The 18,398-nt window shown below is 45.3% G+C and overlaps 1 protein-coding gene across 1 annotated transcript; it reads right to left on the minus strand.

Annotated features, from left to right (window-relative positions):
- Positions 1-432: 432 nt before the first annotated feature.
- On the minus strand, positions 433-17,956 carry Pburs (bursicon subunit partner of burs). Its single transcript, XM_084592956.1, has 3 exons — positions 17,690-17,956; positions 10,758-10,784; positions 433-591 (listed from the first exon to the last, which is right to left on the minus strand). The coding sequence occupies exons 1-3, from the start codon at positions 17,954-17,956 to the stop codon at positions 433-435; spliced, it is 453 nt and encodes a 150-aa protein (XP_084449082.1).
- Positions 17,957-18,398: the final 442 nt, after the last annotated feature.

Here is an 18,398-nt window from a genome sequence, read left to right on the forward strand (position 1 = left end):
TCAGATGCTGGAAGAGCGGACGCCATCACCCGGAACGTATTCTATCTATATGCGCCTAGGGAATTTCTTGTAACCAAGAACGCGCTTTTGTTTGACTTTCGACTTTTTTGCGGGCAGCTGTGTTAAACATACGCATGGAATAACGAATGCTGACAATATACTATGGTTGTATCAAGCCTATTGACTGCAAGCTTGGACTACATTTCGCTGCGTCGAAATCGAAGGTGTTTTTCGGCCCCGTAGCATCCATCTTGTTGCCAAGAAACCTTACGCAGTCTTTAGTCTTCGACCGTTTAAGATTTCCTTCGAAAGGCAGGCTTAGAATTGCTGTATACAAAAGTGTGCGTAAAATTAAGCCGGGCAGGCAAGGTCACGTCGCAAAAAGCAACTGCAGCGGCAGACGTGTGAGGCGACATCTAATTTTTATCGGCGTCAGCCTCCGCACTTGTGACAGGAGCACTCCTGGGGCTCCTCGAGGAAGATGGTCATGCTTCCGTCGGCACCGTACAGCTTCTGGCCGTTGGGGTCGAAGCAATCCTGCAGCTGTATCTCACGCCGGTTCATGTACGTCTCCCGGCAGCAGTTGCACTCCTGCACAGTGGGAACACACACAGGGGGCGACTGCTGGCACAACCACGCCTCTTATTTACCAGGAATATGCCCTCGACAGAGGACAATAGAGCATGACCAGCCCGTTCGACACAGCTACTGTGGCATTTCACCTACACAGATTTATGTGCAAATAATGTTAAATCGTGATTTAATGGCGGCTGCCATTACCCAAGCAGGTTTAGAAACCCAGCTTAGCAATTGCATCAAGTAATAGGTTAGTGGAAGCAAACAATCCACTTTAGTAACAAGATCAGGTGATACCTGTGACTTCTTGCGAATGACGCAGGAGGTTGGAAATGCTTTTTTATCAGAAAATATAGATTCATTCTTTATAGTTCCTTATGTTGCCTTATTCTCTGCGGTCATAAAGTGGATTTTAAAAATTGGCCAAGTAAACTTGAGACGTTAGCTGACCTTTTCGTCGAAAAATTTTAAACTTTCCAGCAGTTATATATCGAATGCACTTCGTTCACTTTTGTCCGCTAGTTTTTTCGAGATGGCAAGTTTCTGTATCCCATATTGTGTCGCAAATATGCTTGCTGCATTTTTCATTGAAATGTTGACAAAGCCCTACGAAGTGTGTTATCCCTAACAGAATTTGGTAATATTGCAGCATTGGGGATGCGATTGAATTAGACGAATTGGTTAGCTTGAACTAAAACGAAACGATGGACATTGTTCATCGCTACACAAAAAAGCATGAACAAGGATTGGCCTTTATGAATGAAATGATATTTCAAGATTTAAGCATCAAATGTAATTTTGGCTGCGTGTAAAACTGTGCCCCAACTATTTGATTCCTAAAATTAAGAAGTGGTAGAAGGGCGATTTTATAGATTATGTGAACTGGTGCACAGAAATTGTGAGCTTAGAAATTACGGGGTAGCTTCAATACCGATCTGCTATCCTGTCTCTGAAGCCGTGTAGTCATGCGTTTATCACAGCGATGGCTTAACATCTCGCACAGATGATAAGGAAAGGCTTTAAGAAAATTAGAAAGGTAGTCCCTCATGAAGCGGTGGGATATGTGGTAGTACCACAGGTCTCCATTTAGCCGAAATGTAGTAAACGTTGCGGGCCAGTGCAATGCGGCACTCCTTAGCTGTGCGCTATGAAAGCATGCATGTATTTCTTTTTACACCGAAGCCGAAAGACACAAAGAATGACAATTCGGAGCGAAGCACAGAAGACTTTACATGAAATGTGCCGAAGAAGCTTTTGCGCAATTCGCCATTTCAAGCCTGTTCCTGGTGACACAGTGATAATTGGTTAGTTGTTCAATAAGGCAAGTGCACCATGAGGATAATATGCTAAAAAAAAAACAGGAGAGTATATTCCCGTCTAAGACCATTAAAGCGTGGCTGCCCCGCCGTTTGAAGCCAAGTTGCTCTTGCGGTTGCATCTGTGTGAAACGAAGTGTACGGAAGCCTCTGAGCGGACAGAAGGCGCATATTATCAATGCAAAAGGTAGCCAGTGCATTGCCGACACCTCAAATTCATTTTATGTGGGATCAAACAAATCTGGCCGGCCCCTAAGATTCGTGTTTAACGGTATGCGCCGAAATGTAAATGGCTCCCGTCTGCTGCTCCATAGCACAACCCCGTTTGTGCGCCCGCACTTTCTTTCTGCCTCCTTTGAGATTTCCATCTCTAAGGAAAAGCGCAAATTGTCAGTTCCTACGAAATTGTGCGATGGTATGTGGCCTAAAAGTAATTTCACAGCCATGTAACCTTCCAGTTGCCACTTGGCAGAAGCAGATTGCTATTTGTCGATCACAACGCCGACTCCGGAGTTTCTGGAGACCAGATCCTTTCATTCTACCGCAATATTATCTTGAATGGTCTTAGACGGGAATATACTCCCCGCATTGTTTTAGCATATTTTGCTCTAGAACTTTGTCTAAACGAGCTGAAAGGATGGTAGGGGGCTGCTTATCCGTTTGCTAGATGTAATTTAGGTCTGTATGAAACCCTATAGACTACAGCGCAGCCTCAGATTTTGGCAAACGGTAGACACAGCATTGGTGAGCGCATGGCGTGAAGTCAAATGCTGAATTGTCATCTCAATGGCGGCAATGCAGCAATTACTGCGCTGTCCACGCTAAAGACTCGTAGCGCCATCAGTCTTCCGCAAAATATATTGCTAAGCGTCGAATCATTGAAGATGAGGCAGAAGGTGTGTGTGCACTTGGCGCGTGCTCGGAGCCTAAATTCTGGGCAGGGCTTTGTGGTTTAACGTCCGGTGTGCCCTCTACTTGTGCCGCATTGTACCGGTCTTCTGCGTGTTGTACACGCCTCCTGAGACGTAACATCGTGATGGAGGGGCGGATGTTTCCCATTTGCCACGTCCTGACTTATTGCACCACGGAGCGTCGCAACGGTCGCTAGACCGGCACTGCCACCATGACCTAACCCGGCGACTCCCGAAGTCCCACTGCTCATGGTCATGGCCCATCGCCGTTACGCAGACATCTTTTCCGGTGCCTCAAGTGACAGGCCGCCATTGGAAACTGACCCTGGCAACGTTTAACACTAGAACCCTAGCTAGTGAAGCTAGTTTAGCAGTGCTGTTAGAGGAACTAGAGGGTATGAAATGGGATGTCATAGGGCTTAGTGAGGTTAGGAGGCCAAATGAGGCATATACTCTACTGTATTACTCTATAGTATTAATGAGAGGGTGGCAGGCATCGTAATTAGGCTTAATAAGCGGTATAAACTTAAGGTTGTACAGGCCTATTCACCTACATGTAGTTATAATGACCAGGCAGTTGAAAGCTTCTATGAAGATGTCGAATCGGCAATGCGAAAAGTTAAGACGCAGTATACTGTACTAACGAGCGACTTCAATGCCAAGGTAGGGAAAAAGCAGGCAGGAGACCAGGCAGTAGTGACTATGGCATTGGTTCTAGAAAAAGCAGGTGGAAGTTACTAGTTGAGTTTGCAGAGCGCAATAACTTACGAATCATGAATACCTTCTTCAACAAACGGAAGAACCGGAAATGAACATGGAAAGGTCCTAACGGGAAGACTAAAAATGAAATTGACTACATAATGTGTTCAACCTCCGCCATTATGCAAGATGTAGAAGTAATCGGGAAAGTGCAATGCAGTCACCACAGGATGGTGAGGTCCCGAATTACCCTAAATCTGAAGAAGTAACGCAACAGATTAGTAAGAAATAAACCCATCAACAAATTAGCGGTGAGGGGGAGGGCAGAAGTGCTCAGAATCTCGCTGCAGAATGGGTATTCAGCTCTAACCGAGGATGGCGACATTACCCTAGAAGCAATGAACAATAATTTCAGAGATATCATTACTGAGTGTGCGGTAGAAGTAGGCGGTAGGATAGTTAGAGAGGATACCGGTAAGCTGTCTAAGGAGACAAAAGATTTGATTAAGAAACGCCAGAGTATGAAAGCTTCCAATCCAACAGATCAGGTCGAATTAGCCGAGATATCAAAGCTAATCAATAAGCGCAAGGTTGCCGATATAAGGAAGTATAACATTGTGAAAATTGAGCATGCTGTTAAGAACGGGTGAAGCCTTAAAGCGGTAAAGAAGAAATCGGGGATAGGAAAAAACCCGATGTATGCGATAAGGGACAAGGCGGGCAACGTCATCACGAATATGGACAAGATAGTCGAACTAGCCGAGGAGTTCTACACAGATCTCTACAGTAGCCATAGTAGTCAGGACCGTAATGAGATTGGCTGTAGGTAAAAACAACCAGATGTTCCACCAGTGACGAACGACGAGGTCAAGAAAACACTAGAAACTATGAAAAGGGGGAAATCAGCTGGAGAGTTTCAGATAACTACAGATTTGCTGAAGGACGGGGGGGGGGGGGGATATCGTGCTAGAAAAACTGGCCACCTGTATACGCAGTGCCTGGTATTATCAACGGTACCGGAAGCATGGTAGAATGCAAACATTATTCTCATTCATAAGAAAGGGGACTGTAAGGACCTTAAACACTACAGACTAATCATCTTACTGTCTGTTACGCATAAAGTATTTGCTAAGGTAATCGCTAATAGAATCAGGACAACCTTAGACTGCAATCAAGCAAAGGATCAAGCAGGTTTTCGGAAACTGTACTCTACTATCGACCATATCCATACCATCAATCAGGTGATAGCAAAAATCCTCGGAATATAACCGACCCTTATACATAGCATTCATTGATTGCAAAAAAGCACTTGACTCAGTTGAAACCTCGACGGTGATGCAGGCATTGCGAAATCAGGGGGTAGACGAGCCGTACGTGAAAGAGCTGGAAGATATATATATAGTGGCTGCACAGCAACCATAGTTCTGCATAAAGAAAGTAACAAAATTCCCGTAAAGAAAGGTGTCAGGCAAGGTGACACAATCTCCACAGTACTATTCACAGCTTTCTTAGAGGAAGTATTCAGAGACTTGGAATGGGAGCAGTTAGGCATAAGGGTAGATGGAGAATACCTCAGTAATCTGCGATTTCTGATGACATTGCCTTGCTAAGCAACTCGGGGGATGAACTGCAAATAATGATTGGTGACCTAGACAGGAAACGTAGAAAGGTAGGCTTGAAAATCAATATGCAGAAGACTAAGGTAATGTTCAACAGTCTCGGGAGGCAGCAGCAGTTTGCATTAGGTAGCGAAGTACTGGAAGTAGTAGGCGAATATGTCTGCTTAGGACAGGTAGTAACCGCAGATGTGGACCATGAAAAGGAAATAACAAGAAGAATAAGATTGGGATGGAGCGCATTTGGCACACACTCGCAGATTATGACTAGCAGCTTACTCCTATCGCTCAAGAGGAAAGTATACAACAGTTGCATCTTACCTGTACTCACTTATGGGGCTGAAACGTGGAGGCTAACCAAGACAGTTCTACTTACGTTGAGCACAACCCAGAGGGCTATAGAACGAAAAATGGTTGGGGTAACATTAAGAGATATGAAGCATGCAGAGTGGGTCACAGAAATAACTCAAGCTACCGACATTCTAGAGGAAATTAAAAAGAAGAAATGGGCACGGGCAGGATATGTAGTGCGAAGAGAGGATAACCGATGGTCGCTAAGGGTAACAAACTGGATTCCAAGGGAAGGAAAGCGTAGCAGGGCGCGGCGGAAAGTTGGGTGGGCGGATAAGATTAAGAAGTTTGCAGGGGTCGAGTGGATGCAGCTAGCACAGAACCGGGTTAAGTGGAGAAATATAGGAGAGGCCTTTGCCCTGCTGTAGGTATAGTCAGGCTGGTGATGATGATGATGAAGTGTCAACGTGAAAAAATGGATCTCTATGTAGGAACGTGTCAGCCCCCAGAACAGGTGGGACCCCACCGTCATGTTTGTCTATTTGTCTGGCACAGCGAAATGATGGTTCGAAACACATGAGGACGAATTAACGAGTTAGGAGATCTTCACAGAAAAGCTTCCCGCTCTTTTAGGAACACCGGACGCTTTGAACCTCGCAGCAAAAAACACCTTGAGTCGCGTGTGCAGTCTCTCCATGAAAGCTACGTCACCTACATACAAGACGAGCTGGCCTGATGTAACTAGGTTGGCACCACCATGACGAAATCTGCAAAAGTGGGCGCGTTTTGAAAGGCATTGCAGACGACGCCTTCCATTTTCTCCTTTGCAAGGACTTTGATACCGTGAATGCGCTCATCAAGAAGTGCCGTCTCTTCGAGCAAGTGAAGAGCCGGTGCATATTTCTACAATTTCAACTGCTTCCCCATACAGCGGCCACATCTTCGTGTGTTATGCAGCAGCCCCCAACTAGCACACCTTCCGCTTCGCCTGTTAACATCACTGACACCGTCACCCGGATCGTCCGCCGCGAAACGAAGCCCTGTGCACCTACACTACCGCAAACCACCGTCCCCGGCCACTCCTTGGCCGAAGTCTTCAGGCCGTCGTGCGAGAGGAAGTTGCAAACTTGAACCTCATACCTGCTGCCGGTTCCATCGGAAACCCCAGCGTCCGACCACCAAGCATATCTGTTTTCCGTCGCCGGGCGGCGTACATTTGTCGATACCGAAAACGAGCAGAATGGCGAACACCTGATGATCGCTCTATATGTTTCAAGTGTTCCTGCGTTGGTCACATGTCCCGGCATTGTCGCAGTCGATGGTCTCCGATTCCTCGAACCGAATTTTCCTATGACTACCATATAGATATGCCTCGTCGTTTTTCGGGCTGACTACAGCCTGACCAGTCAGATTCGGCCAACGATTTCGCCACTTCCTGAACGCGTCGTTTTTCCCACTCTCCATCTCCACGAGGCCGTCGTTTCCGATCCCAGCAGCCCCCTCGATCCTCGGCTGCAGCCTCGTACGGTCTACCTGACTTGGAAAACTAGCTGATGCAGCTCCTGGAGGTGACACCGCATCCACGACCAACAATGGCTCTACAGACCTCGCGATTGAACCAACTAGACATTAGTGTCGATGGTGTTCCCGGTCGTGCGTTTGTTGACACGGGAGCGTATATCTCTGTCATGAGTGCAAACCTTCGTCGTCGTTTACGTAAAGTTGTCACGCCGATGCGGTCTCAGGTGCGTGTCGCGGACGGCGGAACGGTTGTTATTGACGGACTCTGCACTGCTCGTGTTAGTGTTGCTAGCCATTACCTTCCAGTACAGTTGTTTGAGTGCCCATGACCTCATCCTTGGTCTCGATTTCCTATAAGAACACTGCTCTAATCGACTACTCACAAGGCGTACTGCACCTACATCTTCCAATCTTCGATCCTGAACCCTTGCATTCTTCTCCACAGCTGTATTCGCCCGACCAAGTTTAACTGCCCTCACTAGCCGCCTCATTCGTTACTTTGCGTCCTACCTCACCTGTACCCGATGGTGACTACTTACTTGCGCCTTTTCCCATCTATTTCTGCGCGGCAAAGTGGCGCTGCCTGAGACCACCGCTACAATCAAGGGGAACACTGTGTGACAGCCGTTAATCAATTTCAGCTATTCGTCGCAAGTGCTTACACCTAACATATGGTTTGCGATATTCTCACCTCTTGGTTCCTGCCATGTTGCCCAATTGGACATTGACGATGCCCCAGCTTCCGCATACCCTTCCAACGTTCCCACTCAAACTGACGCGATCATGGCAATGATGCTCTCGGATTTGCTTCCTGCCCAATTTCATCAGCTGCATGCGCTTCTAGAGTCCTATTCCGATATCTTCGACTTCCATAACAGCGCCCTCGGCCAAGCTCTAAATGTCACGTACCGCATCGACACCGGCGACGCACCTCCTATGCGCCGCCGACCGTACCGTGTCTCCCATGCAGAATGACAGGTAATCTAAGCAGAAGTGGCAAAACTGTTGGGCATGAACATTATTAAGCCCTCTTACAGTCCCTGGTCTTCACCCGTCGTCCTGGTCAAGAACGCGGCGCTTCTGTGTGGATTACCGACACCTGAACAAGATCACGAACAAGGATATCTATCCAATTCCTAGAATTGACGACGCTTTGGATTTCCTCTACAGAACCAAATTCTTCTCATCCATTGACCTATGATCTCGCTATTGGCAAACTGCTGCGCATGACCAGGATAAAGAAAAGACTGCGTTTATCACTCCGGATGGTTTGTGTCAATTTAAAGTTAAGCCTTTCGGTTTATGTAAAGGGCCAGCCACTTTTGAGCACATGATAGACTCTTTGCAGGAAAAATTTAAATGGTCCACTTGCCTGTGCCATTTAGACACTTGCGTTTTCACCCACGTTTTCGTCCCACATGACACACCGCTCTAAAGTTCTTTCACTCTTCCGCCATGCCGGACAACAGCTAAATTCTTCAAAATGCCGTTTCGCCCGTGGTCATCAGACTATACTAGGTCATGTCGATGCAACAGGTTTTCGTCCCGATCCCAGACAAGATCCGAACAGTAAAGGACTTCTCATATCTGCTCCGTTAGAGCAATGACTTCCGAAGTTTTTTTGGGTCTTTGCTCCTACTGTCGTAGGTTCATTCAAAATTTTGTCGACATTGCTCAGCCGCTCACGGATCTTTTTAAAAAGGATGGCCATTTTTCTTGGGTCCTCCCTAGACGAAGTTTTTGGCGAAATTATGAGAAAGCATACCACTGCACCAGCCTTGGGACACTTTGATGTGTTAGCTCCTACTCAAGTCCTCGCAGATTCTAGTGACCCTGGCATCGAGGTAATTTTTGCCCAGCGTCCATCAGGCACTAATCGCTTAATTGCCTATGCCAACCGCCTTCTATCCTCCTAAGACAAGAACTACTACATCACCGAACGAGAGTGCATGGCCCTCTTCTGGAGTGTTGGAAAATTTCGACTTTACCTATATTGCAGGCCATTCAGACTTGTCACAGATCATCTCGCCCTGTCCTAGCTTTCTTCTCTGATGGATTCTATTAGTCGCCTCGGGCGTTGGGTGCTACGACTCCAAGAATTTGACTACACTGTGATCTACAAGTCCGGCCGGTTGCACAAAGATGCCGACTGCCTCTCTCGATACTCTGTTGCCCAGAAAGACACGCCCACGAGTGCATGTGCCATTGAAATGTTCTCTCTATCTCCGTTTACAACTATTGGCGAAGAAAAGCGCCGGGATGCATAACTTCTCGCCATCGTTATTCGTCTAACGTACATCCAAACCGACCCTTCACTGCACCACTTTACTCGCGTTGACGGCATTTTATACCACAGGAATCTTCCGCCTACTTGTAGTGATCTTCTCCTAGTCGTCCCCGAGCACTTGCGAACAGTCATTCTCCACGAACTCCATGATCCCCCAACTGCTGGCCATCTAGGCATTAGACGCACGTACGACAGCATCCGTCGTCGGTTCTTCTCGTCTGGTTTCTACTGGTCAGTGCGCCATTACATTGGTGCTTACAATTAATGTCAGCGTCGCAAGAAGCCTGCATCTGCTCCCGCTGGCTTTATTCAGCCCATTGACATCCCTCCGGAGCCGTTCCACCGTGTCGGCTATTACCTTCTCGGCCCTCTTCCCGAGTCCACCTCTGTCAAAAGATGGATTGCAGTAGCCATAGATTATGCTACTCGGTACGCAGTAACGCGCGCGCTCCCCACGAATACTGTCGCGGATGTCGCCGGCGTTTTTCTTCACGATCTCATTCTTCATCATTGAGCTGCCCGCCAACTGCTCACTGACCGCAGCCGTACCGTTCTTTTGGAAGTTGTGGACGACATTCTTCGCGCATGCTCAACTAAACACAAGTTGACGACCACTTACCACCCCCAAACTAATGGCCTCACTGAGCCCGCGACTAAATCGCACTCTTACTGATATTCTCACCATGTTCGTCTCCTCTGATCAGAGTAACTGGGACGTCGCCCTCCTATACGTTACATCTGCGTATAACTCGTCCCGTTACGACACTGCCGGCTACTCTCCGTTTTAACCACTGTACGGCCGCGAACCTCAGCTGCCGCTTGATACATTGTACACGGCCCACCAGTGGAGCACGGTTCAATCTATACTTCACAACTTATAATCAGGCGCGGAGACCGATGACAGGGGCTTAGAGGTGTAAAAAACACATTTTCTTCACTATTTTATGCCTAGTTTTTTTCTTCCAGAGTACTATCAGCTGGATATAACTTACTCTACCTCAAAACCCTCGACGAAGTTGAGCCGGGAGAACGTGTTCCGCGGCGTCAGTAAAAAACAATACGTAACATTACGCCCGTTTGAAGAAGCGTTAAAGTGCATTTAGGCGCTTATTAGTGTTGCCAACAACGAAACAAGTCCGCTTAAGCGCAGATAAAACCAACGATAGAGGTCTACGCTTCCTCTATTCATCTGAAATTGCAATTCTATACACCGGCCATTAAAGGTGCGGTTTGACAGTGGAGAAGAAACACCAGTATGGTTATGTAACATGCGCCAAGGGTTTTTGCAAACGTTTCCGCGAAGACGTTCCTTTCCAAAGCCTGTGTAAAAGAGTTCAGTCTGTGAATGAACGTTTCTATCTGAAAACCTGCGGATCGAAGCATGAAACCAGTTGCTTTATTTTCGAGTAGCGCCAACCCGTTTCGTCGCTCACGCTCTCAGCATTCGAGTGGCAGAGCACACATTACATGTTATGCTGTTCTCTGCAACAGAGCAGAGATGTTCATCTTCATTAGCAGAATTATGAATAGGCCCTCTTACCGAAATTCCAAACTGCGGTGTGGATGCCTGCAATGAATAGACAAGCATTTGCGCATTCTCAGCATGCGAAAAGCATTTTGGCAGCATGCGCTTCATGCAATGCGCAATAGTCTATTTCAGTCATAACAAACGAATTTGCGGCAGCAAAGCTTTAAAGCTCCGTCTCAAGACCGGCGTGCAAATATTTATGCATAAGCAAAAATTCAGAGTATATTAAGGAAAAGTTGAAAAAAATGAACAGTTGTGCCGTTAAAAAACGCATGTAAGTTTTCAAATGCAATTGATGTTTTTCCCCAACTGCCGCAGCATCAAAGTCCCACATCAAGTGGAATTCCTCTTTTATAAAGGTGTTGTGGAAATCAGAGCTCCCACAGCGCCCTAAATAGTGTCGTGCAGTGCGGCCTATATGAATCCATATACCGATATTTATCGAATTTGGTTTTACGACTGCTTTGACGCCGTACATTTAATTCAGCCCTTGTTATGAGTGCCCAAGTGCCATGCATGCAAGTTCGGTTTACTGCCTTGAAGCTGCGCATGATGAATAATACAAGCAAGTAGACCGTTAAGATGGCATAACTAGGATAGAATAGACTTAACTTGGAAGTCAGAGAAATCTGCTTTCATGAGAGTTATAGCGCAGTGTCCGAATGCCTACCCTGCTCGCAAACTTTACTCTAAATACTCTTTTCTTTGTAGGCCACCAGTCGAGCTAGTAAGGGATGTTCCACAATATACAGGCGCTACGCAAGCTATTCGAGAAAAAAGAACACATTGCACTAAAAAAAATGGCGCTGAAAATAAAGAACCTAATCGGGTCTCACTGTTCTGAGCCATATAATTATATCACCTCTTTCTAGATTAACACTATGATAGCATTATCAGATGTTTCCCTAATCTCGTGGTCACCCAAACAACGCACACGCAAGGCAGCAACATTTCCTACAGCACAGTTTCGCCACCGTGCTTAAAGATAACTGCCTTTACTTGTCCCTCACTCGCCGTTAGTCCTGATTACAGTACTTGTTAGGCTTTACGCCTGTTCTGTTCGATTACCCCCTCATACTTTTCGCTACGGCAACACTGCCTCTCTAATTATCTCTAAATACCACTTTGAACGGAGTTACAAGTAACTATAGCATTCAATAAAGCCTCCTATTTCTGATCCAATTATATGGCACCTTCCTGCGTCTTTTATTTCTGGCTATTCGGAAGGCGCTAGGTTTTGGCTCCCCTAAGAAAAATGTCTATAAGACGCTAAATTACATATTTGTCTTCAAAAGAGCACCAGTGTCATTCTCTGTTATCTTGGTGTTATGTACAAAATGTCCTGTAGTGTTTCGCACTTCCTGTGTAAAGTATTCTTCATTGGCAAAGCTGCTGCTCTGTTAACCATGAATTAGTGAGTGATCACCATCTTATTTCTCGCTACTCATGATGAACCTTTTATTTTTTCGCAGTAGTTGTTAGCTGAATTCACTCCCAAAGCAAAAATAAATTTCAATTCTGTTTATGCGCGTCATGCACAGGTCATCCGATATCTTAGCATGGAAGGGGATTTAAAAACTCCTAATTTGAACAAACACATGGCATGGACACCCTTTGAGAGAAGATCTTTTCAAAAACACGGTTGTTATAGATTCGTGAATAATAAGGGCGGTGCGTTAAAGAAATTGTGGAAATAATTTTTTTCCTACTCTAGCAGCACATTAGCCCATAACGTAGCCAGATTCTCTGATTTATCCGTGTCACTTAACTGATTACGCTGTAAAGTAGAGAGTAAGATGAGTGGACCAATGCAGATATCTTCTGCATGCTATCTTGAAGCTACTACCTACCTATGGCCACAATCTAAAACAATCTGAGTGACTAACCACTCCCACTTAAATTACTGGTTGTCAGTTAGCCGTGGCAGTGCTTAGTGAACAGCATTTAGAGCACACGTTGGCGAGATTTGCAATGTTTTTGTTCGAGTGGTGCTGCTAAAGAGAAATTGAACTGTTACGCGTTGTTTTTGCTTGATTTGCTGAAACATCTATCCATCTCCCCCCCCCCCCCCCCCCCCCTTCTTTCATAAATGCCTCGAGAAACGTGGCCAACCTAAGCGGAGTCTGCTCGTGCATTGTGAAAGTTTTGAACCGATGAATAGCAACTAGTTAAGGTGCACTTCAGTTCTGACACCGCTCACACGTAGTTGGTCTATAAGAGCTCTCTGGGATATGGTCTGAAGTGCAAGAACAAAATTTTTGAACTCAGCAGTCTGCAAGTATTATCTTATGCTACCGAATGAGAAAACTTTCACAGGAAATGCTCAATTACAGTAGAATAATGAAAACAATACTCACAAGAAAAACAATTTAGTTTGGCTATTACAACAATCAAGAAGGTGCATTTCCGTTCATCGCCAGGCATGACCTGGGGCACCAGCACACACATTCTAGGATTTCATAAGGTGCCTGCCATGTCTCATCCTCTCTGGAACGTATCCGGACTTGCAGGTGTTTGCATACTGTGGGTAACAAAATACTGTAGCATATCTGCAACCGTCCTTAGTGAATACCACTGTATGCACGTGTAAGCAAAATGAGATATATACCACAATATATTCCTTCAGAAACTGGTAAATATTTTCGGCCATCACCGAGAATCGGATTACCACAGTGGGGTCTTTCTCTTTTGTTATTTAAGTAAAACTATTTTCATCTTTAGGATGGCCGCAAAGAAGCTGATCCTTACTACTTGGCATTCCTGCGCGCTGCATATTCAAACTCATAAAATGCTACCTGCGCTAGCACCGACAAATTTATATGGTGTTTGGAAATAAGTGACATGATATATATATATACGTTGATAACTCTCACGGTAATGTTTTCTGTTTGGCGTCATCGGGTACGTGGTGAATGCGGTGAACACTAGAAAAAATTGGGTGTTCATCTACTGGCTGGCGGCCCATTCGGTTGCAGCAAAACCTTCGGGAGTCCAGCCTTTGTGCAAGCCATGAAACAGCTTTCTCTTGGCTGCTGCTCTCCATTTTTCTGTCCCGCTTTCTCGCTCTCCTTCATAACAATCGCTGGCAGAACCTCGGGTTCGGTGAGGCCGGCGCTTAGCATGTTTAAATTCACCCGAATGAGGATTCGCGTGTTGATTCTGATAAATACTCCCATGTAGAAAATACCCAGATAATAGCTCCAGTACAGTGCCTCTCTGAGACAGAATAGATTTGGGCCGGTAAACACCGTAACCCAGAAACCACAGTGTTGCTTCTGTCTCTCTCTCTCTCTATCTAACTGAAAGGAGCTGCAAGCTTGGACTAAGTAACTAAATATGCCCTCACTGAATATGCTTAAGACTGGAAGATCGGAAAGAAATTACAGAAACACAGTCCAACTCACTGTGTTGTATACGTGGACGATACTACCATGTCATTATCTAACAGGTTCATTGATGATCGTACTGTTGATTTGAATACCGTTTTGTGTAACATAGCAAAATGGTGTCTTAATAACCACCTGGTCATTAACCCCACTAAAACAAAGTTTTAAATCTTCAAAAGTAGCCTGAACACCCTTTCTTGCACTCCTACGTTAACCCTCTGTTCTTACACTATTCCAGCTCTCGATAACACTAGCTTTCTTGGCGTTAATCTTGATTCTCTAACTTAAATTCTCAGCTCACATCACTCCTCTGAAAAATATATCTATTTTTGGAATCCGAACTCTCATTAAAGCACGCCCATAGTTTCCTTGTTACGTTCTCTTATCTCTGTATAATGCTTTCATTCAGAGTCGCCTCACTTACGGGATTCTCGTTTGGGGAAATACAACTGCCATTTATCCTCTGCACAGCATATACAAAATCAGGCCATCCGCATTATCACCTGCAGCACTTTTTCTACTAACGCTCCTTCCTTATTATATGAACATCATATCTTATCAGTCCACCAGCTCTTTCAGTATCACCTTGTAATCGCGTTCTTTAAGCTATTGAATGGCAGCTTGCATTTCCAGTTTCTTAATAAGTTACTACTTTCGAACTATAACTCTACAAGATTTGCAGCGAATAACAATTTCCTACGCCCGAAAATTTGTGCTAATTATGGCAAAATGGCGACATCTTTTGCAGCCATTTTATTCTGGAACTCATTGCCTTTTACACTGAAAACTTACATGTGCTTGCCCACATTTAAGAATAACTTTAAAGAGTATTTGTTGACTTGCTGATGTTTTATATTTTCTATGTGTAATACCTGTGTTATTGCCTTTTTTTGTGTGTGTACAAGTACTGATTTGCCATGTTTTGTATATTATAACCTTTCGCTAACTTTGGTGTTATTATTTATTTTGTTGTAGTAATCTATCGAGGGTCCCGGTGCAGTCTTCTGACTATGGCACCCTCCTCTGTATTTTTATGCACTTTGTAAATATGTTCAAGCAAATAAACTTTCACTTTCACTTTTAATACGCCCTGAGTTTTGCTTTACATTGTTGTTCACACTGTCTAAGCTTCTTCAAATCAACGTGTGGCCATTTCGACATGAATAAAACACCCCAAAACATTTACAGTCTTTGTTTCCTTCTTTGAGGGTTTTAAATATCCCTTCTTACTCCTTGTGGCACTATAGCATAATATCTGCTGGGCATGCCGATTAGCCGATTAGGAAACTATTTTTCCAGCCGTGCCTTCTTTCGTTACGTGTGTAGCCATGACAGCGGATAGAAAGGTTCCAGTTATATATTATGGGTGGCACAGGAAGTATTTTTACAGCTCAATGTCGAGGACGCTCTAAAATTTATTCCCCATTACAAAAATACACAGCTTTGTTCCCATATGGATGATACAACCATACGGAGAACGAAGTGTTATGTCAGATTTGTCTCCATGGATACGAAGTTCTTCACCTGCAAGGCTCTCTTTAGGTGACGCTTACGCATATCGAGACTTCAGCCCTACCCTCCCCCCTCCCCCCCCCCCCCCCCCCCCCCCCCCTTCCCAATAACAAGCGTGCCTGCATCAATTTTTGTCAGTTATTTGTGATTATGTATCACGTGCACTTCTTACTGCATTGTCAACCTTCAACCAATCATTTTTTCTGTCTCTGTTCCTAGCAGACCCGATCGTTGAGCCCAAAAGCTGTACTCTCAAATTTTAATAGCTGCAGCACAGTGCTCAGGACCCTTATTTTGCGATGGTTAGTTATGATCTTACTCGAGTTCATAGTGTCGTCAGTAATGACGACAACCACCCTGACACATGCGCAACTAAAAGCCCATTAACAGAAGTGACACTGGTCGTTGCACCACTGCCGCTATAACCGTATTGCCGCCACGTCCACTCCACCTGCGGCATGGAAAACATGCTAAGCAGCACTCAGCCACCATGCACTTGTTTTTTTTCCCAAACGGCTCTAATCTCCGTAATTTCATAACTATAAAAAAACACACACACAACGTTGTGATTGGTCGCAGTTCCCCCTGTTCGTCACTGTGGCGCGAGTGTTTAGTACATTCGCCTGTGAGTGTGTTTCTGCCATTCCCATTACGATCTCATTCCACTCAGTTCCAGCATTACCACTTGAATTTGTAATGAAATTAAATGTAAAAACATCACAGCTCCTATTTCGTCATCTCTGTCACTGTCAATACCTAATCTTATAAGGGTGGTCGAAAGGTTTTGCAACTCGGCGCCGAGTTGTGGTCATTCCCAGTACCTTTCATTTAGTCCTGTTTCGAGCCAAGTAAGATCAAGATTTCCAGTTTCTGCTTTGTTCTGAATTGGTTCGCACCTCTTACCCTTTTCAGCTTGGCTACCGAGTTTGATGGAGCTTGTGTAAAAAGAGCAAAGTTCCGCCGAACATTTGCAGTACCATAGTGAACGTATATATCAGTAGATCTCATTGGCATGCTACAACAACACATTAGTTGAAGGAGCTTAAACGCGTCTTTGGCGACCTTCAAGACGACCCATAGCCGGAAAGCATCAGCATTTGAGGCGATGTGGATTACTGAACATCAACTGACAGTTTTCTTAAAAAACGCACAAATATGTTTCAAAACTTGGCACACATTTGAACATTTCGTAAGGCAGCGGTTTCAGAATTACTATTTAAATTTTGGTATTTTGAAGGCCAAGGTGCGATAGCGGTCCAGAAACGTCTTCGGGCAAACTTTATGCCACCACATGCATTGGTCACGGGGCCATTTCATGGCACCAAAAATTACTTCTGAGTTGTGTTATTTTGAAAGTTTTACTAGTGGGAGTTTGAAACGTAAGTATCTATGCGCTGCCGTACTGGGTATTGCCATGTCCATAAAAAAAACCTAGAATCTTGAGGAAAAGAGGTATGAAGATAGTTCTTAAGACAGAAGGGAGATCCCGTTCAATGACTGCCTGAAAAGGGCATGGCATAAAAGGGGGATATTGGGATAACGTTTACCTGAAAACTGTACTGAGCCACCGTAAAATAAAAAGCATGGAGAGTTAGTGACAAAAGGCGTTCACCTTGTAGTCAACAGCGCTCCTTTTCACAGGTATTGCGTTGCCGAGTCCGCCATGCGATAATGCGGTTTCGAAGAGCTGAACCACCCACCCTTTATTGGCGGTCTCGGACAAAGTGGCAATAAATTTTAATTTTCAAACCTCAAGAAAGACACCAAATTAACAATGTTCAGTGACATGAAGTAACTTAAAACTGCCACAACGGAGTTCATTTATTTCCAGGGAAGCTTTCATTACAGGACTTGAATGCCTTCAACGAAAACAGGACAAATGCTTTAGTTTTACCGGAAGTTATGGCGTCACATAATTTCGTTTCTTAGGTTTTGAAATTTCTGTTTCTGTGAGAGTTGCAAAACTTTTTCAGTCATCTCTTGTATATGTTATGCATTCCGCGCTCTCGCTTTCATTCGATGACTGCTTTATAGATGGCCGCTCACCTTGAGGAATCCGTGCGGCAGCGTAATGGACGGCTGCACCTGGGAGATGCACGTGCCCTCGCAGCGACTGACGAGGACCGTGCCTTCGCAGGTGCGCACGGGAGTGCCCTGGTCGTCGCTGTGGTCGCGCGTGATACGGATGCTTGTCTCTTGGAGGCGGCAGCTGCCCACACCACCCTCGACGGCTGATGACACGGAAGCCAGACCAGCCGTGAGCCACAGTGCCGCCATCGCTGCCGCTACCATTGCACGGGGTTGCCACACCATCATCGGGCCGCTGTCCCTGTGCTAGAAAACGACAAGTCTGCACAATCAGAGTGCGAGTGCCGATCATGTACACATAGGCACCTTGGCCTCGTGCATGCGGTTTGAGGCAGAGCCCCTTTCAGCGCTGAATAAAAAGCAAGAACGAAATGGAGCTCGTGCACCGTCTGCTCTTTAAACGCTTTCCTACTGTTACTGTAGTCAAGATGGTAAAAGTGAGTACACATGCTGGTGCTCGTGCATCCGCAATATGTTTCAGCTTTAGATTGCTAGAAATAGCTCCCTGTTTCAGGCGTGTAAATGAGGGCATGCAATGGAGCTGGTATGTTGTTCAGTCGGTTTCCTAAGGCGATCTTGACGTCCAGCTATTACTCGATTTGATAACGTTTTCCAGGCTTTGCGCATCGCCCAGAGGCAAGATCAGCATATGCGGTGAGGAGACATT

Source organism: Amblyomma maculatum, chromosome 2 (assembly GCF_055883805.1).
Source record: "Amblyomma maculatum isolate TAMU_Amacu chromosome 2, ASM5588380v1, whole genome shotgun sequence".
Classification (NCBI taxonomy): domain Eukaryota; kingdom Metazoa; phylum Arthropoda; class Arachnida; order Ixodida; family Ixodidae; genus Amblyomma; species Amblyomma maculatum.

Excerpts from the sequence above, each read along its gene's own strand:
- Pburs (XM_084592956.1), bottom strand. The coding sequence starts at position 17,956 with ATGGTGTGGCAACCCCGTGCAATGGTAGCGGCAGCGATGGCGGCACTG. Across the intron at positions 10,785-17,689 it reads TGCCGCACGGATTCCTCAAG|GCATCCACACCGCAGTTTGG; the intron begins GTGAGCGGCCAT and ends TATTCATTGCAG. Across the intron at positions 592-10,757 it reads CACCGCAGTTTGGAATTTCG|GAGTGCAACTGCTGCCGGGA; the intron begins GTAAGAGGGCCT and ends CCCACTGTGCAG.